Source organism: Rhineura floridana, chromosome 2 (genome assembly GCF_030035675.1).
Source record: "Rhineura floridana isolate rRhiFlo1 chromosome 2, rRhiFlo1.hap2, whole genome shotgun sequence".
Taxonomy (NCBI): domain Eukaryota; kingdom Metazoa; phylum Chordata; class Lepidosauria; order Squamata; family Rhineuridae; genus Rhineura; species Rhineura floridana.
In genome coordinates this window covers 55830171-55853541 of record NC_084481.1, presented here as the reverse complement: position 1 = coordinate 55853541, position 23371 = coordinate 55830171, and the positions used below count along the sequence as shown (strand labels likewise).

The 23371-nt window shown below is 40.8% G+C and overlaps 1 protein-coding gene across 7 annotated transcripts in view; it reads left to right on the top strand.

The window, feature by feature from the left end:
* The window catches only part of GPD2 (glycerol-3-phosphate dehydrogenase 2), a 131656-nt gene extending 112137 nt beyond the window's left edge, over positions 1-19519 (top strand). For all 7 annotated transcript variants that reach the window (XM_061608753.1, XM_061608754.1, XM_061608755.1 and 4 more), the window contains 8 exons: positions 3192-3326; positions 4495-4670; positions 6829-6960; positions 8502-8660; positions 10129-10241; positions 11099-11177; positions 11296-11394; positions 18719-19519. In XM_061608753.1, the coding sequence (XP_061464737.1) occupies positions 3192-3326; positions 4495-4670; positions 6829-6960; positions 8502-8660; positions 10129-10241; positions 11099-11177; positions 11296-11394; positions 18719-18844 (1019 nt within the window). In that variant the 3' untranslated portion in view covers positions 18845-19519. The remainder of the gene's footprint in view (positions 1-3191; positions 3327-4494; positions 4671-6828; positions 6961-8501; positions 8661-10128; positions 10242-11098; positions 11178-11295; positions 11395-18718) is intronic.
* The last annotated feature ends 3852 nt before the right edge of the window (positions 19520-23371 follow it).

Genomic DNA, 23371 nt, shown 5'->3' with positions numbered 1-23371 from the left:
TATAAATACATACAGCCCATATAACAGTTTATTGTCAAACCAGTTGGTCATTGCAGAAAAATCAGTATTAGTTTTAAAGAAATCAGTATTAGTTTCCTACAGAATAAAAACTGTAATACCTAAGTAAGCCCTGCCTACTTGCTTTAAAATAGGACTGGAGGGGAGAGAGAAAGAGTTAGAACACAAACACAGTTCTTTTTTACATTCACTCCAAAGTCCCATTGATTTTGAGCACATTCATAACCATGTCTACTCAAAAGTAAGTCCTATTGAATTCAATGGGATTTACTTTGGGCATATGGGATTAGCATTGCTTTTACAAAAGCAAGTATTGGGAAGGTTTTCAAAACACTGTCCGGGTTCTGACCCCTGCACACAAGAGGGAAAAAACCTGAAATGTATATACTTACCCAATTTATGAGATTTTCAGATAAACGGGGGGAAACCACCATTTTCTGGCATTGCAATGAGGTTTTCTAGACACTGCCTCAGGTCAGCGAAACTGAAACACAGCCCTGGCTTCACTGATTGGCTGCAGTCCTGAACGGGCGGGGTTAAAGCTACGAAGTGCTATACAGTACCGTTTAAAGAAAGATTTAACAGTCGGGGAGGTGGCTGACTTTTTTATGTATATCTTGAGAACCGGACCACCTAGAAACTTATTTTTTTTTAAAAATTAAAGCTGAGAATCCGGGCCACCTAAGGAGCTAAACGAATCCAGGTAAAACCCGGCTAACCGGGCAATATGGCAACCCCAGGTAGATTAGACTGAGAAAGACAGACAAATGTGCCCAAGGTTATCCAGTGAGCTTTGTGGCAAAGCAGGGATTCTCCACATCTAAGCTTCATGGTCTAGCTGCTGTACCACACTGGCTTTCATATTATTGTCCTACACATCTATCTACATAACTGCAGGTTAAGATGGTGAAAATCTCATTTAATTGACCGTGTTTTAATCTTTTGAATCACCCTTTTTTATATTCTTATGTTTTAATTCTATTTTCTACTCTATTCTTGGGGTATCTTTTCTGACACGCTGAAGAAAAATATATTAGTATTTTTGTTGTAATTATCTATTTACTCGGTTTATATGCCACTTTTCAGACAATATGTCTACCAGAGGGGTTTACAACAACAATTAAAACAATCTAAAGCAGGCTAAAATATTACACATAGTTTAAAATCTACAGCAAAACAGTCTAAAGAAAGTAAAGCAGAAAATGCAAAATTCAAGGTGAAAGTAGTTAGTTAATGACTAGGAGGGTTGGATCACAGATCTTTATAGGAAAGGAAAGGCCTCACGTTGCTTTCAGAGGAATGTCAGATGAGACCCACTGATGGAGGAGGACCCTGGGCTCCATTCTGTCTTCATGTCAAGTGAAAAGTAAAGAGTTTTTGTGTTGGCTGCAGTGACATTTTCCTGACCCTTTGAGGTGGTCCAAAAGGAAATGGTGTAACTTGAGTACTTAAAAAAAAAATCAAAACAGGAGGTCTAAAGTGTGAAAACCAAGAAATTTCAAATTTCTTTGACCTCTCTTCACCCATGGAGAGCCACTGACAAAATAAGCCTTCCACAAAGTGCCTACAGCAAATGACTACATTTTCTCTATGATTTGGCTAGATAAAATATTGTATAACTTGAGGCCAGTTCACACATTCTACATGTGGCTGGCTAAACCCAGATTGTATGACGTGTGCGGCAAATGGTTCATCTGAATAATTCCGTGCATATCATGACTTTGCAATTTGCTGCTTAAGCCGCAACATTTGCAGTATGTTATGGAACCTTGATATTTGTCCTTGTCGAGAACAAATTATCTGTTCATGAGCATAGTGTAATTTGGCGGGAAAAACAAATAGTTGGATTACTTAGAATAGTCATCTCAGCAAGAAAAATGGCAGCTAACCAGTCATGTCAGAAAGAAGTTAGAGATAGGAAGGTTCTTACTTTGAAAGGTGATGTGTCCTCATTCTGCTCCTAGGAAGCTAAGCAAGTGGTGGTCCCAGGTATTTCCCACTAGCCATTCAGACCTTCAAAAACATTTAAATAGAGATTGGAAAAAAGTGCAATGAATTTGGGTCTGGGGGATATTTTTTAACAAACTCATAACAAACAGTGGCATTGGTGATGTTAAGGCAATAGGGTAAGCCATAACCTATGGCTTACCTTGCATGAGCAGTATGCTAGCACACGCTACCATATTACTCATGTTGCGCTTCTCTCCTAGTGGAAATAGGAGCAAACCCCCACTATCATTGGCTTACTGTGATGTACAGATCAGTGTGCATGGGTTTTCTTTCCAAACAAATGATCTGAAGCCAAAGTTTGTTTCGCCTTCGTGATCATCGTTTGTTTGACAGAAACAAACCATGTGCCAGTTCACATATTCTAGTTGATCAAGGCTCATGGTTTGTTGCACTACAGAGTCTTTATGACTTACCAGGCCATCCAAATGAGGGCACTGTATATATGTTTCTAGTTCTAGGAGGACTAGGAACTTAAAATGATAATGGATGTTCTCAATGTTCTAATGAGCTTTGAAGGTAATGAGACATGTGTCCAGACCTACATGTTAATCTGCCATGATATAAAGTTAACTTTCTAAAGTCCTTTGGTTTGTGTCAATAGAAACTACATGTGTCGTTAGCTGCTTGTTTAGGATAGCAGATGAATGGTATAAGATGCATCCTTTTTCTGAATGCCTGTGTGAAATAGATTTTTAAATCTATGAGTTATCAAAGGTTTTCATGACATTAACACCTGGGTGACTGTCAAATTTTGAGATCCAGGAAATGTTTGTTTGTGATTTCCTTGATAGAAATTTCATTTTGGGTAAATTATGCAATCTTTTCTTGACATCCCCATTTTCCAAAATGAGTAACTTTCACTAGTTTTATTGCAGTATTGTTGTACTCATATACTGCTTAAATATTAGATTTTATTGACTCAAAAGATGCAGTTGCACTAGATTTGTACCTCTCCCTTTTTCTTTCTTTACATTTCTGTCATTAATATTTGTGGAGCTGGCAATATTATTTCTCCAAGATGACATTTAAGGAATTGTGTGGTCAGTTTTCTTCTTTTGTACAACACTTAGGTGCTTGTGGCATTTATTGCTGTTGTTGTTATTATCATAGCCCTTCCTGCGAAAGCGCTTCTGATGGGATTTCTTTTTTCTTTTCAACTACAGTGAGGAGAGGAGATGTTTTGGCAGCATGGAGTGGTATTCGTCCCCTTGTAACAGACCCCAGTTCTAAAGACACCCAGTCTATATCTCGGAATCATGTGGTGCATGTTAGCGACAGCGGCCTTGTGACTATAGCAGGTACCAGAATGTCACTTTGAAACCTGAGATGCTGGAGGTAGGGGTGGGGTAGAATAAAATGGGCTGGGTGGTTTGGTGCTGCACTTGAAAAAGAAGTGATAAGTGGAAGGGCCAAGCACTCTCTTCTAGCATAATGCTTATTTTTTGTTTCAAATGACATCCTCCCATCACCTCTTGGCAACAGGAAAGATGTGCAGGTTAAGGTTAGTTGGCTCAGTTGTCTAACTTGCTAGTCTATGCAAGCCCTGTGAGAGCCTTTTAGAGGGGAACAGGCACTGGCCTATTAAGGACTGAAGTATAAATAATTAAGCAACCCAGTCCTAATCAAAACCAGTGTGTTCACCATTTCCACACTTCTCTTCGTGGTGCTTAAAAAAATCTATGGGACAGGTGGATTATTTTCAAAACATGCATTGACGTTTTTCATTACTGTCATCCTCATCAAATGCAGTGGTGTTAGTAAACACAGCAGCATGCACCACACCTCAAATCATCATCATCAGTACCAGTCTTACCCCTTTTGCATCATAGGAAGCCTGCCTCACCATCTCCCACTGCTAACTACTGATGTAAGCAGCAATCGGGCATGGGTCAACTCTCAGGAAAATTCCTCCAACACTAAGGCAAGGCTCGGACGCTTCATAAGGCAATACAAAACCAGAACATGGGGCATCTTTCCTACTCCATCCAGCACATCTGGAATTGGGCCTGAAAGATCAAGTAAAAGCATGGGTGCATAGAGCATAAGCTGTAGGCAAGCACAATCTGTGACATTGCACATCATCATTGCTGATCATGAGGCACATCTGTTAAGGCATCAGCCTTGGCTTCCAGTTTCCTGGCTTTGTAGAGCTTTTGCCAACATGAGACAGCCTTAACTGGCAGATTTTTAATCATTTAATTCTTTATTATTTACTTTGTTATTACTTTAATCTTCAAGCACCTCATGTAGAAGGAAGTTAGTCATATACATAGACTGAAGTTCTTAATTCTAAAACAATAGGACTGTTCTGGGGTGAATAGTTTAAGGATTGTAGCTTTATTTTGTATTGGACTGTAACTTTATTTTGTCATTAAACAACAACTACTACAACAAGATATTGTTTAGATAGATAAGATGTTTCAGACCCAAGGCACCTTCAATATCCATTTGCATTAATGTTTTCAGGTGGGAAATGGACAACCTATCGCTCAATGGCACAAGATACCATTGATGCTGCGGTACAAGCTCATGGTCTTCAGGCAGGTCCATGTAAGACAGTAGGTCTCCTCTTACAAGGTGCTGAGGGTTGGAGCCGTACCCTTTATATTCGACTAGTTCAAGATTATGGACTTGAAAGTGAGGTGAGGCTTGTGTTGTGATTATTTTTAAATTTTAACGTATTCCAATATATAATGTAATAGCTTGGATCCTAAGAACTGTGAACAGAAGGAAACTTTCTCATCTCTTCTCCCTATAGCTTCTTGAACCTGCCCCCTCCCCCCCCCAGCCTCTCTGGAGGCTTTTGTGGGTTCTTCCTGAACAATGTGGGATGATATGTATGTGTGGGTATGGGTGTTGGAGAACGGGAGAAATTGGCACAAATCTGGAGGAGGCACTTCTGTGAGCAGAGGAGTGTGACTTCTGTCTCGCTCGACCTCTGGATCAAGATGTAGGTGGAGACTATGGGAAGGGGCTAGTTTGTGCCCTGTGCTACTAACCTTCCCAGGTATCTCCACTACAGTCAGCCTTTGAATGCTCTAAGTCCAGCAAGCAAGACAAGGGGGACAGAAGAGGCTGTAATAAAGGCGAGGAATGAATGAGAAGAGGAACTAGAGGATTCAGGGGAAAGATGGAGGAAGAAAGGGAAAGGGGCTTCCCTCCTCCCTCTCAAAATGCCCCCTATTATGGCCCTTACCTAATTCAGTCCATATATTAGTTCTTTGTTTAGGTTAAGGATTTTAAAAAAATGCATTAAGGGATTAAAAATTGGCCGTAAGTGTTTCTTGACCATGGTTTTTTAAAATGGAGCCCCAATCTTTTTTAAACAATTGAGGGCCTGCATGCTTTATAATCCCCATTTTGTGTGTGTGTTGTGTGTGTGTTGTGTGTGTGTTGTGTGTGTGTTGTGTGTGTGTTGTGTGTGTGTTGTGTGTGTGTTGTGTGTGTGTTGTGTGTGTGTACACGCACACTTTGTCTCCCATCCAGGGCAGTCTTTTGGCTATTGTTCAAATGCGATCACAGTAGCAGAAACCTGAAGTGTCGTTAGTCACTGTTCCATTGATACATGCCTAGCAGCATTAGTGCTGGCCTAAGCGTTCCCCAGAGCTTGGAAGTAATTAGTTACAAGTAACAAATTACTTGTAATTCATTACTTTTTTGTGGAAGGAGTGGATAATTCTTTTACATTTTGATTGTAATAGAACTAAGGGTATTTTATTACTTTTGTGGAGTAATTGTAATGTTTCCAATATTATTTTTGGGCATTACTTGGGGGAGGGAGCAGGGGAAGTCTTCTGCCCCTACGATTTGTGAATGAAAATCATGTGCCTCAACCTGGGCTTCTGTGCAGCATGGCTCTTCCCACATGCTCTGTGGGTGAGTAGGAGGTGACGAGGGAGGAGGTGGAGAGTGAGACGGGGTGGAGTGGAGAAAACAATTATTTTAAAAAATGGATGGTGGTGGTGAAGAATGGAGAGGAGGGGAAAAGGAGCCGGAGGGCAAGAACATGGATAAAGGAGAAGGAGGCAGCAGCGGAATGGAGATAAAGAACTGTGGAGGTGAAAAATGACAACATGTGTATGTGTGTGAATACTGTGTTTGCACCACCCTCTCTGGTTACTGTGCTGCATTTGCAGTATTTTAACTTTTGTGCATCTCAGGAAAATGTTTGCTTGGGTGTCCCTTAGTTGGTGGCAGGGCAGGGTCCTGGAGGTGGTTAAGTGAGAGAGATTATGCTGGCTGGCTGAGGGGGAGGTTGCCCTTGGTCTGACATGCAAAGTTCTGAGTAGTGGTCTCTGCTTCCCTCCCCACCTCCCTCACCAGCGGAGAGACCACCATTATGATCTTATGGATAAAAAGAATTATTCTACTCTCTGTGTGTGTGTGTGTTTATTTTTATTGTTGTTCTAGGTTACTTAGATGTGCAGCAGCCAAGGCCAGCACCTTGTAGGTGTTTTTTTTAAAAAAGTAAATGAAATGTAATTGTAGTGATTACTTTTGAGAAAAAGTTAAGCAATCAGTTACTTTCAGAGCAATTGCAATTGTAACGGTAATTACTACTTTTTGGGCCATGTAATTTTAACTATAATTTATTACTTTTTAAAAGTAATCTTCCAAGTTCTGGCGTTCCCAGCGTGAGGTGTTTCCTCCCATACAGTCCTCTTCTGATGCCACCTTCACCCTGTTAGTTAACATTCAACAGGAGGACTGTCAAGAATGGCTCCAGTCTAGATTGAGCTGTGCTCCCGGAAGTGCCAGAGGGGTCAAACAGTTGTTTTTAACCTGCTCTCGATCCTACAGGTGGCTCAACATCTCGCAAATACATTTGGGGACAAGGCTTTTGAAGTGGCAAAGTTAGCCCAGGTGACAGGGAAGAGGTGGCCTATTGTTGGAAAGCGCCTTGTTTCGGAGTTTCCTTACATCGAATCTGAGGTATGACAGTGAGGCCTTGTGATAGGTGTTTTTTATCTTTCCCCCTCCCCCCTGTTGTGTTTAAATGTTCTGTTTTCTTGTAATAAAGGTGCTGTGGCTTAGCGTCCTTTGCCAATAACTAGATAGTAACAGGATATATTGCCAAAAAGGCTCTGTTATAAGCAGGGAAGTATCCCCTGTCCCCTTCTCCACCCCCTCCTGGTTTAATCTCACCTCTGCTATCAGAGAAGCCACTATCTCTCAGCCTTGGATAGGCTGTATTTAGCCTCCATCTGCAGCATGTGGTTGATAAATACTGATCTACCTTACAGGGTTGTTAGTATTAATGGTGAAGTGCTTTGAACATTCTACGGCATTATAAATGCTTGTTGTTATTATTCAGATAACGCAGTTGTCCTTCCTTCTCCTCACAGGGAGAAAAGCAGAACAAGGTGGACTGTAGGAACTAAGGAGGGTGGTGTAGGGAGAAGTAGCAGCAAAAGGAATCATGTGCATGTACTGTATATGAATTAGAAGAATGCAAAGCAGGAAAGCTTTGACATTGCCATTGGATAAACACATATCACCTGTTAATGTGTCTGCACATCAAACCGTTGCAAAAGGCACAGCTGCAATGACCAGTTGGAAAGCTGGCAGTCCCATTGGGATCCTGGGAATATTATGAGGAACAGGCCCAGGGGTTGTAGCAGTGAGAAAAGTGTACCTTGTGAGGTGCAGATGGTGGAAGATCTAAGCTTAGAAAGGGATTGCAGCTGTCTAAAGGATATTTATACCTCTGAATAAATCTTTCTTCCCCAAAACAGAACATGAAATATAGCTTCTGAATTTCCAATTGAAATGTGTTTTAATTAAATGTGATTCCAAATGTGTGTCTTGTAATCCAAGAAAAAAAAAGGACAGAAATTCTGGCCCGCTTGCATTGGCTGCCTGTATGTTTCCGAGCTCGATTCAAGGTGCTAGTTTTAACCTATAAAGCCTTACACGGCTTAGGACCACAATACCTGATGGAACTCCTCTCCCAACACGAACCCACCCATACACTATGCTCAACATCAAAGGCCCTCCTCCAGGTGCCTACTCTGAGGGAACAAGGGAGAGGGCCTTTTCAGTGGTGGCCCCCAAATTATGGAATGATCTTTCTGACGAGGTATGTCTGGCGCCAACCCTGTTATCTTTTCGGCGCCAGATCAAGACTTTCCTCTTCTCCCAGGCATTTTAGAATGTGTTTTTAAATTGCTTTTTTAAAAATGTGTTTTTAAATTTGTATATTTGTTTTAATGTTTTTAATTGTTGTAAATCGCCCAGACAGCTTTGGCTATGGGGCGGTATTCAAATGTAATAAATACATAAATAATTGTAGTGTAACAAAAGCTCAGCTAAGTAGCCCACTCTTGAAACAGGGTGATGGTGGGTAACTCCACCTTGAATTGCAGTCAGTGTGTGCAACATGTTTTCCTTTTGTTTGTTTTTTGTAGTGTGCTTATTTCTCTGTTACTGAAACTGATCTTTGAGCCGTCTTTCTCTCTCTTCAAATACTGTAGATTGAGTACGCAATTCAAGAGTATGCCTGCACTGCAGTGGATGTGATTTCTCGTCGCACACGCCTGGCCTTTCTGAATGTGCAGGCGGCTGATGAAGCCTTACCAAGAATTGTTGAGATAATGGGGAAGAAGCTGAAATGGAGCGAACAGAAGAAAAAGGTACAACTCTCTGGTTTCACAGCAGAATGATTGAGAGATCCTTCCCAAAGAAGCTCACTGACATTGGTGGGTAGAGGAGATGTGGCCCCACTTACTAAATGACTGAAGGCTGCTTCAGACCTTCTTTTTGTCAGGGTGGTTAGAGTGTTACTGGGGAGGTTCAAACCCCCACTCAGCCAGGAAGCTCATTGGGTGACCCTGGGCCAGTCACTATCTCTCAGCCTGATCTTCCTCACACGGTGGTTGTGAGATTAAGGCACAAGAATCATGTGTTATACTGACTTGAAATCCCTGGAGGAAAGGCAGGAGATCCTATATACACATTCTTATTCTGACCATCCTAAACCGCACACTATATTTACTCCATGGTTGCTGCTAAAAGTAGTGTCCTTGAAGGGATTGATCACCCTCCCTGCCAAAGCATTAGGAGGTACTTACCAATCCTCCTTGAGTCCCTTTTCCCAAAAGCCATGGAGGAGGGAGGAGATAAATAACATAACAGTCCCAGTCTATATGATGAGTCCTGTAACTCTTGCCATAACATCTTAGAGCAGTGACCAAGGGTGAACTGATTTCCCCCCCCAAAAGGCTTTCCTGTGGCACATGCAGTTTGTGCTCTGGCACAATCTCTAGGTTGGAAAAAAGGATGTATTTCACAAATGTGTTTCTTTTCCTCCTTGGTAGTTGTAAATAGGATGTGCTTAAGGAGTTCCAGTATTCTCAGGCCTTGAAGCTAAAATCTGCATACGTCTCTTGCCATGGAAAATATTCTTTTGTCAAAGCGGGATAGCTGATTTCAGCTCCAAGTCCCTACTCTCAAATGAGCAGAGCCTGGAAAACACTAAGAATTGTCTGGTGCATTGATTACAACAGCGGAGCAGGAAGGAAGGAACAGAAAACAGTAAAAAGCAAAGTTTAGGAGAGGAAGAGAGGGTTTGAAGATTCGAAACTATGGGCTGCATAGTTGTCCTGCTGCCTGAAGAGAGTAATCAACAAATGCCAGAAGCCCTCAGAAATGAGATGCATTAATGCCTGTGTCTCGCCATTTAGTGTATTTATTGTAGCTAAAAGATACCAACATTAAATTTAAAGGCCATCTCTTGGCCCTTTTTGTCTGCAAGCACCAGGCTTGCTGACATCGCTGCTAGTTGTGTGTGTGGATTGAGGGCACGATACAGCCCTAAAAATCTTTACATTGCACGTCTCCCGGAGTAATTATCGCTTGATAATCAACACTTGTACAACCAAACCAGTGATCTAGCTGAAGCATGAAATGCTGCCTAATCTTAATTACCTTGTTCACCTTTAAGCACTTTTTGGTCATCAACTGCTGATATTCCTCTAAGGACCAGCAATTATAATTAAGTGAAAGGAGCCAGTAAAACATTACAGCAGAGAAGGAATTTGGAATGTAAATATTTGCTATTACCCTAGAGCTGAGATACTGTGTGCTGCTCTCCCTGTGTAGGAGGAGCTTGCAGAGGCGAAGAAGTTCTTGTACTACGAAATGGGTTACAAGGCACGGTCAGAGCAACTGACGGATCGTAGTGAAATTACTTTGTCCCCAGCAGATATTGAGAGGTAAATATATAGTGCAAGGTAGTCGTTATTAGTCTCTGGGGTCTAGATAGAACTGCAGGGGGTGAGGAGCATTAAGAACAATCCCTTCAGCTGTGCAAGTTGGGTTGTAATGGCAAGTCCTTTTATTTTGCTACCATTGCGCATTCTCCCTCTTCATGTCCATTTGCTATGTTTGTAGTTGCTTTGAGTGACTGTTTCCTTGACATTCCTTGATTAGCTGAGAGGGTCAGGCATAATTATACTGTATCTCTATCCTGGCTCGACCTCTGTAGAATCTGCATTTGACGCTGCCTTATATCTGTAGATGATTTCTCTATCTGGTCTATTACAATCTCTCTCCTCTGACTGGTAAAGGCTGTCCTCATGCTTTAGGCCAGGGATGAGGAACCTATGTCTCTACAGATGTTGTTGGACTCCCAGGTCTCATCAGTCCCAGTCAGCATGGCGGTAGTCAGGGATGATGGGGTTGTAGTCCAGCAATATCTAGAGGGCCACAGATGTTTTCTATCCCTGCTTTAGGCAGATGTCTTTCCCACTTCTGCTGCTGTCAGTCTTTTAACTGGAGATTCCAGGGACTGGACCTGGGAGATTCTGTATGTGAGCTGTGGTTCCTTCCGGGCATGGTAGAAGGTGGTGTGTTATGGCATTAAGATGAAGAAAGTTGAATGAAGAGGAGCCAAGTTCTGTGTAGGTGACAATAAGCCCGGCACTGTGTTGGGTTGGAGTCTTTCCAGGAAAGTAGTATACTTGTGGACATAAGGGCATGGACACCTCATAGATTTAGGTGGGGGCTGTTGTTTAAACCCTGTTGCCATTTGTTACTGCACAGCTTTTTCATGAATAATCCAATTTTGCAGATATAATAAGAGATTCCACATGTTTGATAAAGAAGGCAAAGGCTTTATTACCATATTGGATGTGCAGCGTGTGTTAGAGGTAACATTTTACTTCACTTTTTTTTTTAAAAAAAACCATATCAAAATTGCCTAGCATGATATTAATAGTATTTTGTTAATCCAGGCATGTGGGTTCTTTTTTCTCATATACTTTATAGGGCATCAACTTTCAAATTAATGAAAGTGCACTCCATGAGATTTTGAATGAAGTGGATTTGAATAAAAATGGGCAGGTTGAACTCAATGAGTTTCTGCAGGTGAGTTGCAGCCTTTTAAATATGTGTTTGTTTTTATATATTATAAAAAATAATAAATAGATAAAAATAAAAAAACAAAGGTTTATGATGTGTATATCTGTATTATGCGCAATGTTGATTTCATTAATATTGGAAAAACTTATTAGAAAATTAGATAGGCATTAATTTCTATTAGGTCTGATTTCTAAAGTGGCAATATGTAATTTTTTCCCCAAGCATTAAGATACATGTTGGAAAATATTTATTAGATTCAATTCAAAGACCTAAATCAAACGTTACCATGATCAAGAAAATAAAGGACACTGAAGATAAATATAATGAGCAATGTGTGTGTGTTATGTAGCATCTTCCAGTAGTGCCCTGAATGTGAAATAGTATTGTGGTGGTTTTTGTACAATGAAACTACAGGGACAAGAGAACTAAATAGGCCAACCAGATGTTGACTAGGTGGTGACAGGTTTTTGTGGTGAATGAGAGGCATGGCCAGCCCACCAGCACTAATACAGTAATGTGTAGCTGCCCTTTTAAAATTATTTCCCTTTAGAAAAGGAGGGTTGAACAATTGAATAGGAGAAGCACATATAATGGTTTCTGGAGTGTCTCTGGCATGTCACATTAGCTGTATGGTTAAAGGAAAGGTGCTCAAACTGTTCTACCATCACATGAAGTCTGTCATACTACCTGGTAAATAGCTAAACCTGGGTAGAAGGTGCAATGTGATTTCATCATCCGAGCTGGATATCACAGAGTGCAGGCAGGCAGGCCTTGAAGTGAAAATCCCTGAAGAGTGTTTAATACATGAGCTTTTTTTCTACTTTAGATTGGAATCCTCTGAGGATTCTTTTTGTGAATAATTGTCAATCAGAATGCTTTTGCTGAGTTGGGCAAAACATAGAATTCTTTGCTTCATTGCTAGAAACTCCATTACAACAATACCTTAGGTCTTTAGCAACTCAGTTTCCCCCTTTTGAAAAAGCAATCTCCAACGTACTTTCTGACTTAACTCTACCAGTTCTAATAGGCTTCTCTTAAATCTAAGCAAGAAAGTTCCCATGTTCAAAGTTTGTCCCTTCAATACTCGCCACATAATCAGGTAGGGGAAACTGATTGCTCAGTACTGATGCTAAACCTTCTAAATATTTTTTAATTTATGAATTTATAGGAGGTTAGTTTACTTTGCACATGGGCATCACACAGTAGATGGCACGTTCCAGTGGATAATTAGTACAGTGCTGCTCACATTGTCCAACATAAGTCCCAATGGCCCAGCAGATAATTTCATAGTACAGTAGGGCCCCACTCATACGGCAGGTTAGGTTCCAGACCCCCGCCGGAAAGCAGATCATCTGTAGTGTGGGGGTCTGGAACCTAACCCGCTGATCGCACCAGAGGAGGAGAAGATCAGATCTTCTCCTCCTTGGGCGCGATCAGCTCCAGCGGGAGTCTGATCGTGCCAGAAGAGGAGGAGATCGGCTGTAGCGAGCTACAGCTGATTTTTCCCTCCTCTGGCGCCATCAGCTGGAGTGCAGGTAGCTCCAGTCCCCCTCTAGCTAATCACCCTGCTGGCCCTGTATTAACGGAACACCGAAAAGCGGGGCGCTGAAAAGCGGGGGCCTACTGTAGTCAGATGCGAAATATAAATCCAGATACTTTGTGCCCTTTTCAAAGGCTAACTGTGTTTGTAAGCTTTTTAAACTGTTGAAAGTTGGAAAGACATTTGCCACATTGGAGACAACAGCCAATCCTATTGGATAGATGGATTTCACTTTCTTAAACACAAGCATTGTTTTATTGGTCTCACTACTTGTCAGAAACTGAATATCTTGTATATTCTCTTCCCACCACCTCCCTATTAAATATATTTAAAAACTGAAATTTGGAAAGGTGGGAGAAGCAAAACAGTCTCTTTCACCTCTCCCTATGGTAAAAATTCCAAAATTGCACCAGTGAGTTGTGACAGGCAAGAGGTTTTTCTATAAATTGCAATTAATTTAACCACTTGCCCCCCAGCTGGCAGTTGTGGACAAGGAAGGGGCTGGCTTGTGCAGCTGTGCCAAGCTGAGCAGGCCCTAGCCAGCTGGGGAGGACTAGCCTCAGAGGGAGGCAATGGTAAACCCCCTCTGAATACCGCTTCGCATGAAAACCCTATTCATAGGGTAGCCATAAGTTGGGATTGACTTGAAGGCAGTCCATTTCCATTTCATTTTAACACATGAACTACTCTAGAGTCACTATCATGCCACATAGTTCCCAAACATGCTTATTTGTTTTGTTTAAATTTGCATGTCCCACCTTTAATCCTTCTGCTGTATATTTATATATACAAAAGGGGTGTGGGTGTGCTTGTGCGTATGTATGTATGCATGCATAGACTTAATTGATACATGTTTCTTTGGTTGCTGAATAATTTGATACATGATTTAGCCCTGGCCTCAACTAGATAAGCCACTGGGGTTGGATGTGTGTAGGGAGGAGGTTGCACACATTGCCACCGCAGTATTGTGTGACTGTCTTCTCGTTGCATGTCTATGTGCAAATGCCTTCTTTTCATATGGAAGCCCAGGAGCCTGTTCACTCTCCAAAGGATGCATTGTGTTTTCACAGAGATAGCAGACCAAACCAAAATAATGTGAAAAGTCAAGTATTTTCTTGCTTTTCACTCCCAATTAATGTTGCACCTTGTTCAGGAAGTAGCAATCATTAGGTGGTGGCACACTAATAATAGCCATCTGATGAATTGCTTCCAGAGCATAATGCAAAAATAACGCATGAGCTGGCAGCATCTGAAATTCCCCATGAAAGAATAGTAAGATGATCTACATAAGATATTATACTTCTTTTGCATAAGAGCAAATATTGTTGGGACCTGAAAATTCCTTTTTTATACAGCATACTGCAGGTATCCTTTTAGCAAGACTGTTTTTTTGGGGGGCAGGGAACTTTACCACAAACTTCTCAAAAAGTTTAGCCCACCACTCTTTTTCTTTCAATGACAAGACACGTGGGTCATCTGAAAGCTAATAGCAATGAGAATGCTTACCCTCCATACCCATCTCCATCCCCAGCCACCATGACAGCTTCTCTGTTTTTAAAGTGGGAAAGAGTACACCCAGTGACATTCATTTTTATAAAGAGAAAAATATATACAGATTTTTACAAGTGAAGCAGGCCCAAATCTCTCCAAAGCTTATAATAAACAGTTGAATAGGTATCTTTACAGTGCAATTGTACACATACATCAGTGGGACTTTCTCCTAGGGATGAGGAATTTGTAGGCGTCCCAATTATGCTTGGCTACAACTCCCATAATCCCTGTTCATTGGCCATGCTAGCTGGGACTGATGGAAGTTGGAATCCAACAATATCTGGAGAGCCACAGACTCACCACCCCTATGTATGGGATTAGATTCTTTTTGAGAATCTTGCCATTGCTTTAGCAAGCACTGTTCATTCATTAAATTATCAAATTGTCTCTGAAGCTTCAGTGTCCTTGTTATCTCAGTCAGCTGTGGACTCACAAATGGACTCTCCTCCTTCCTTTGCATGTACTGATGTTCTCCCCTGTTATAGTTAGCAGTGTCCATAGTTTGCCTGCAAACAGAATTGGATACCCGCTGTTGGAAGTTCCTTTCTTATTCTGGTTTGGAGGCAAAGGCATTTTATAGCCCACAGTTTTGCCCATTTCTAGACATCGTGGTAATCTTGTGGCTGCCATGAACCAAGAAATGGAGGAGAATCTCAGGACATAGGAAGTGGAGAAGATAAATTGGCTAACATGAGCCTCAAACACATTCCCAGTGTTGTGTGTTTACGTGGCGTCTGAACGGAGCCACTTGCATACCAATTGGACTGTGAATTGCTCCCTTATTCTGTAAAGCCAAAGGGAAAATTTTAGTGTGTGATTTTGTGGGTGCATAAGGTAGAACATAGTAACGTGTATCTATAATGCAAATGCTGTACACTACACAATTAAAGCCTCCTAAAGAGGCTTCTGGAATGTTTTGAGGCTTCCGTTTGAATCCCTTTGTACAAGTAGCAGCCTATTTGTTTTCTTTTGCCAGCCAGGTTTGTTTTTGTAGAGCCTTTCTTGGTCAGATATTTCATATGACTGCCAGGCCCTTCCTGAGCTGTGGCAATGATGAATGCAGAACATGAGATAAATTAATGCTGGGGACTTTGGTCAATGTCAGCCCTTTCTTCACTGTGTCACGTTAAACAAACAAGATCAAGGCAAAGGAAAATGGTAATTGTCTCTCTCAAGATGGGCTGCAGATAAGAACACCCTTGAATCTCAATGTGGAAATTTTCACTGGTTGTGTCCAACATTTATGTTATTTTTTGAAAAAGTATGTATTCTTCCCAAGCATTGTAGTTTAAGTTATGTGAGTAAATGAATTTTTAGAGAGTTTAAAGAAGACAGTAAGGAAGAAGCTGCTTGTGACTTAAATAAGGTGTAAGGTGTGTTTTTAAAAAATGGCACACACCCCGTCCTGCAGCTAACAGGTATAATTTCCCCTTTCTCATTTATTCTCAGTCTCCAAAATTAATAGGATTTCATTTTAGATTTTTAAAAATGGGCAGTCTTTGATTTTATGATTGTATTTGTTTAAAATTAAGGTTGCTTGATTGTGCTGTCATGTAAGATGAAATCATTTATCCTGCTATATCTTATTTATGGTGATTTCTTTAAAAGGGGGCAAGTGTTATCATACTTTGCACACTCATCAGATTTCTACTGGTGCATACTTAAAACCATTTCACACAAATTGCATTTTCCATGTAAATTTCTAACCTATTTCATCCCAAGTAATTGGGTCAGGTAATACCAAACAATCCAATAAAACTAATAATCCCTATTTACAATATAAAATACAATATTTAATTAAAATTGCCGTATCCCTGCTTGTCTCTTGCCATTCAAAGCCTGTACAAGACAAGATCTTGCAGTATTTTGGAAAATGTTCATATTCAGTCTTTTCATGTGAACTGCGTGTGCTGATACAGTCCATTTGCAGGACTATACCACTTTAGAATACACATTAGAGCATGTCTTGTTTGACATTGCCTTTGTGTCAGGGAAAAGGCTTTTAGCCTAACCATCTCCCTGATATGCTAGCTTTCTATGTTTGGGAAGCTTTTCATATAGGAACACTTTGGGACAGGTGATTTAGGAGCATAGGAAGCTGCCTTACACTGAGTCAGCCCATTGGTCCATCTAGCACAGTACTGTCTGCACTGACTGGCAGTGTCTCTGCAGGGCTTCAGGCAGGAGTCACTCCCAGCTCTATGTGAAGATGCCAGGGATAGAATCTGGGACTGTCTGCGTGCAAAGGAGGTGCTCCGCCTCTGAGTTATGGCCCTTTCCCCCTGCATGTGTTTCTTAGGTGACATTGGCCCATGTGTGCCCAGCCCTTCCTGAAAACTCAGTTCACTCTTTGTCAAACCCCTGGGTGAAATTATCACAAACATGCTGGTAAATAGGACAACTGCTTCTGCTCTTCTGAATGTGTTACCTTGGATATGATTTTTGGATTAAATGCACAAGATGGTGCTTTGAATAAATATAATGATGATGAGCTGGTCTTCTTCTGTTTTCTTCCCTAGTGTCTGTTTTTGGAGTTGTAAGTCTCTGTGGTAGGGACCTGTCCTGCTGTTCTTTGTAAAGTGCCATGTTCATGAATAGCACTACATTTTTATTATCATGATCATCATTTTTTGCTGCTGTTAAATCCATTTGTGTTGATCTAGTCTTCCAGATGAAGCAGATGCTTCAACTTGCTTAAACGTTGTGGCTTATCTTAAGTAGCCAGAAGGGTTCCAATAAATACTTAGCTGTGGTTTCTCAGGCAATCCAGTGAGTTAATGTAAAAGCCAGAAATATTCCCCCGCCCCCCCCTCTCTCCCCCTCCCCTCCCCTCCCTCCCTCCCTCCCTCCCTACCTACTTCGGCCCTTAAGAAAAAAGTCACAGAAGTAAAATGAGCATGTGGCTTGTAGCATTTGCTCTCAGGTTGATAATTGTATGATGCAAGTCCAGCATAATAAACAGGTCAGAAAAAGCAGCGTGTTCCAATTTGTTCTGTAGAGTTCTGCATTTTCTCACTGGAAAACTGACAACATGATATAACAGCACGAATAAGAAAGCATGCCCATCGATGGTAATATTGGAGACACTGCACTCATCATCTGAGGTTTTTCTCATCTGCCTTCTCTGAGGGAGGTGTGAAGGGTGGCAACGTGAGACCAGGCCTTTTCAGTACTTACTCCCTGCTTGTAGAAAGCTGTCCCCAGGGAAGCACACCAGACCCCATCATTATGTTTTGAGGCTCCAGGCAAAAACATTTTGCTTGCCCAGGCCTTTCTTCCTTAAAATGAAGGGTAACTAGTTATGTCTGAAGACTCCTTGTGTGCTCATCCTTTCAGTGGGGTGGGTAGGATTTGTTCTTCTCATATATATATTTATGGATGAGCATTTTGGGTCTTAGGGTTTTTTAAATTTTGATTTCAACAAAGAAAACATAACCACTCTACTTTATAAACACATACGTAGATCCTTGTCCCCCTCCCTCACCCACCCTCAGGTCTTGTTTTTTATTGCTGTTCTTATATTCAGTTTTAATATTTCTAGTTATTTCTGTTTTTATACTGTAAGTTGCTTTGAGACACTTTGGTGTAATAAGCAACAGATAAATACTAATAATTGTCCTCATCTGTGGAGACTGTCACTTAAAAAGAAAAAAAAGCCCTTGACCGTGGTGCTTACGTATCCTTATGAAGAATGTATGTGCCGTGCAGGGATGGTGGCCTTAATGGCTGAAATACTCAGTGGGAATGTGGTCCAGGGCGGGGGAGCTTCAGCTTCCTTTCCCACCATGTGCTTCGAGGCACGGCACTAAATATTATGAAAGTTTCTTTGGTCTTTGAGTACAAGTCAAATAGGTTCTTTAAAGATAAATCTTCTTCTATGAATACTTGGGGCGGGGGAGGGGCAGGCAGAGGGCGGTTTCAAATCAATGGATGTTAGTCGTCCATTCCCCCCCCCCCCCGGGAGAACCATGTGCACCACGTTGAGCTCTTTGGAGGAAAGGTGGGTTAGAAATACAATAATGAGTGAAAGTCTTCTCATATTCAACTTCGGGCTAACCTAATTCATCAGCACTCAGTAGGTCCAGTTTAGTCGCCTTTTGTGATGTGTGTCCTGAGTTACATTTTCCACTCTGTGGCTTTTGATGTCTGCCTCTACTTGTAAAAACCTTAAAATTAAAAAACCCCATATTAATGAATAAATAAACAAATTCTCAGTCTTGTGGTCTTGTTTTTTTTTAGCTCATGACTGCTATCCAGAAAGGATATGTCTCTGGAAGCCGACTAGCTGTGCTTATGAAGGCTGCTGAAGAGAACATTCACCAGCGCGATGTGATTTCAGTGGATCGGAGTGGCGGTGGACTGTGAGGTTTGGGTGCTCCCAGCGCAAAATGGTGGATACCGCATAGCTGCCTCTTTGTCAATGCTGAAAAACATTCCAGTGCTTTCAGATGTCTCTGTTTCCTCTAATTGATCTGTCTGGCATTGAGCAACTGTACAGAAAAACACTGTTGCAGTTCTCACTCCCCCCCTGCAAAAAAATCTAAGTTCGCTGTGAGGGTTCTATTACTATTTTGACTTTTGGCCTCCTTAACTGGGTATATGTTTCTGCTCTTCGTGGAATCAGTGGTGGACAAGCATTTGGAGTAAAGGACTATGGCCCAGATGCTTTTTCTGGGTTACTCCCAAGGGATCTTCATTGCATCTTGGCTGCCCTTGGGGGCCATGGTGGGAGATCTGGGTGCAGTTTCACTCTGTCATGTGATCTGGAGCAAGAATGATTATTTTCTACATCTGTAAGGTTGCCACCTCCTCTCTTCTCCCATCTTGCTGCATTGATTTGGCAGAAGTGGAAGGTGCCAGCATGCCTCTAGTGTCTTACACATCACCTTGTTTATTCAACCTCTGGATTACTTTTTTTTCCTTTAGGAGAAATGTGTTGTGCTAAATATTCATCTTGTTGCCTAGAACTTTGGGGGTGATGGTATATTTTGTTATTGGAAAGCTATTAAAACATACATGTCATTTTTTTCTTTAAAAAAATGGAGTGATTTGTCATTGGGGAAAATAAGAGTGCTTGTATGTGGGATGTTCACAGAATATTGCACACAAAATGCAAATGACTGTCCTATCAAGGAATTGCAGTGATAATTGTGTTAGGGTAGGAGGACATGCTGGGCTCAACGTGGTTAAGTCTCATTGAAGCTAGTGGGATGTAAGTAATTATATCCTTCATATATGATTTACAGCTGCATTTCTGAAAATCACACTAAAACAGCATAAGATTAGAAGCACATCACAAGAACAGTTTCTAAACAATGGCTCCTATTATCCCACCATGCAAAAACTAACAAAATGAGTGCAAGTTTCACCTCTGTTGTTTCTCCTATAGCTGCGTGATCTACAGTATATAGCAAGTAGTGAAGTTTGTGGTGCATGTAGGTCGTTTTCCCCTTCCTGTGAAGTGTCTAAAGAGGTTTCCACAACCGTTTATGAACTGATTGATAGTTTGTGCAAGATGCAGAAAGCAAAGTACAACTTAAAAGCATTCTAGAATCCCAAAATCTTTTACAGGAGCTGGATTCATTAAATTATTACTAAAGTAGCCTCAGACATGGTTTTTCATTTTTTTTTGCTTCATATTCTTCTTACTAAGCTGGATAATGTTTTAAACTTCTGCCAGCAATGCTGTCCAAAAGCCCCCCCCCCCGGGTATACATTTTGTATATGCAAAATTTGAAGGTTTTGAGGGCTTCTGCTAGAAAAAGCCACATTAAAAACTTGTATTAAAAACAGCCCAGCAACTAACTTTAGAAAGATGGATTCACATTTTTATATTTAGAATTTTATACCTGTGCACTCCCAAGATGAATTTAAGATCTAAGACTTAGTAAAATATATTTGAAGGCACTATTCTAAAAAGCCTGTAATGAAATCCCATGCAGACACTTCCCTTCTCAACTTTTGCTGTGATCAAGATGCCTGAGACATACTGTTTTACATGTTGGTAGTCATGGAGGGAGGAGAAGAAGCAGATTCCTCTTGCTTTTAGGCCCTGACCACTTCAGATTGACTTGAAATTCGCAACTAAAGCCTCCTGTACACTTGACAATTTGAGATCTCTCTCTCTCTCTCTCTCAGCACAAAGGATTATTTTGTACAGTCGGTTTTCTTGCTGGTTCCCTCCCCCACTGCCAACACAGATTGGACTATTTTTACATTTCTCTTTTCATATCCTTGTGTGTGTGCAAATCTTGTTTCGGAGCAGAAAAATCAGCTGAAATGGGAGTAAATGAAAACCAGCTTTGCAGTATATTCCAGAACTGTGGGGAAATATGTATATTTCCTATATTTATACCATTAGAAAGGTGTGAGATTGTCAGTATTTATGTCTTTTAGTCAAAGTAGCATTTTAAAATGTCATCCCTTCAGACAAAAGGTGTATGTGTCCATGCACACGCCCCTTTTCCACATTTGCTATAGGTTTTAAAAATTTCTTGACACCAAACTTGGTGAGGGTGGGGTTTTAGCACTGAAGAGCAAATAGTGTCTGTGCATGTTATTTAAGGAAGTGATCTAATACGCATATTTGTATGCACTTTTTTAGATAGATTCCCTTTCCACATTAGGATAAGGTAACAATACCAGATTTTCAGTAATGCCTAGTTATACCAATTACTTTTGCCTTATTAGGGCAGTATGAGCACCTCTGTTCAACAACACAGGAGTGGGGAGCGGGGCCATACCAAGTAGCTCTGCTTCAGATGTCATGTGTTGCTCCCCCAAGGTCTGTGCATACAGCACAACGATCTGTGCCTTTGTGTATATAGTTGCGCATGTAAAGACTTCCCCAGAATCTGGAACCTTGATGGTTATGAGGAAAGCAGATCCAAGTGGGGCTACTTGGTGTGGTTCTGCTCCTTGTTCCCGTGTCGAATGTGGGGGTTTGTAACACCCTAGTAGAGCTTCTGCCTAGCCCAGTTATTGCTCTTTTCACCTTTAGCTGCCAATCTGTTCACCCCATGAGCGTGCATGACTATTTGGGTGTTTTCTTCCTTTCAGAGTTTTATATGCATGATCCCCATTTTTGGTTTGATCTCTCTAAATTTAAGCCCAACTTTCCTTTTCTTATTTTAGAAGTCAAATGTGTGTCACTGCTTTGTACAGGGAGAAAAAAGTTATGTGCTTCACCTTATATACTTGCTTGGTTCAGTAAAATGAAAGACTCAGAATTACTTGATTGCTATGACATCCTCTTTGCTTTGTTTAAGTTTCGAAGATAGTCATATGAATGTGTGGGAAATATAAATCACTTGCTGGAGTTTTGCTGTTTCTATACCATAATTCTGTGTAATGCTACTGTGTGTCAAAAAGAGAGCCAAAACAGACAGTAACAAGGAGCCTAACGGTGGCGGTTCAGTGTGTGTGTGTGCACACGTACATATATGCATACATATATACATGCCACATGTTGTACCATCTGGCACTTTTATGTATAGTGACAGGTTATTGTTCAGGATTGGACTGTTAAATACTGTGTTTGAGGCTGGGTTGTCATTTTTATAACTGTCTCGGTGTTTTATTGTCATTATTTATTACTTTTGATATACAGAATGAGCTGCATGCATTTATAGAGCAATAAGAGGATGTATTTAATGTGCCTTGTTTTTAACTGAATAAGAACTGAAAGCATGAATCAATAAAACTGATTAAAATGGTCCACTCACTGGCATTTTGATGTTACTGGCACTTATGAAAATAAAGTTGATTGGCCTTGAACTATCCCCCCCTCCTCCTCCTCCTCCTCCATGGTTAAAAGTTTACAACAGAGATTTCTTAAACCCAGTTTTAAGGAATAATATAAATTACTGGCCTGAACTCTGTGTATCTGGTTGGGCAAATTAGGAGTTAAAATCTAGAGATGCTTGTCATGAGGTATTAACAGTAGACATTCTTGTTGGAATATAGTAGAATAAATTTCATTGCCACCGCTGAGCTTTTCCTCCCCTACTTCCCCCCCCCTCTTTTCACTGAGAGATCAAATGACAACAGCCAAGAAATTGTTACCAGGATGGACTTATTTATTTATTTCATTTCATTCAACCAAAGCTCTTCAGGCGCAATGTTCCCAGCCCACACTGATGAATTTTATCATGACTAAAATCAATAGGAATAAATGGAAAAGATTACATAATCCATTTTGATCATCTTGCATGTCAGGTTAGTCCAGAGTTGCCAAGTGCTGATAAATGTTCTGACAAAATGGGGGGAGGGAAGCTATATATTTTCATTTGACAGTAAATCAGCAAAACTGTTTATAAGTTTTTAAACACAAATTTTTATCACCCTCATTTTCTTTTATAGTTCCTAATTTACATGCGACACATCATTTTGGGGGGATTATGATTTCATTTGTTTATGTTTGTTATCCGTATGTGTGTGTTGCTTCATTGCAGGACTACTCTGTGGGTAGCGGCCAGAACACTATAAAATGTTTAGCATTGATGCATCTTGAGTACATAATTGCACTCTCCCCGCAAAAAATAAGAAGTCATGGCCATATCCACTTTTCCATCAAAGACTTAAGACCCCGTTACCTTCCTCCTGCCAAAGAGCACTAATGTTTTCCACACACACCTGCATACACTTTATAGGGGTAGCTACCCTCTCCATGTAGATAGATAAATATGTGCAATGGATAAAATCTTTTTCAATGAATGTGCAGAGGCCAAGATTTTAGTTTCAAAACATACAGTATGAAAAGACACACGTTTTAGGAGTGAGCCTGGCAGTACCAAGTGCTTAGAGTGAATTCCCACATCAAATTTGAACTGATTGCATTTGATTGGGGGAGATTATAAAAGAGAGCAACAGCTTCAGTGATGTGCGTTTTGC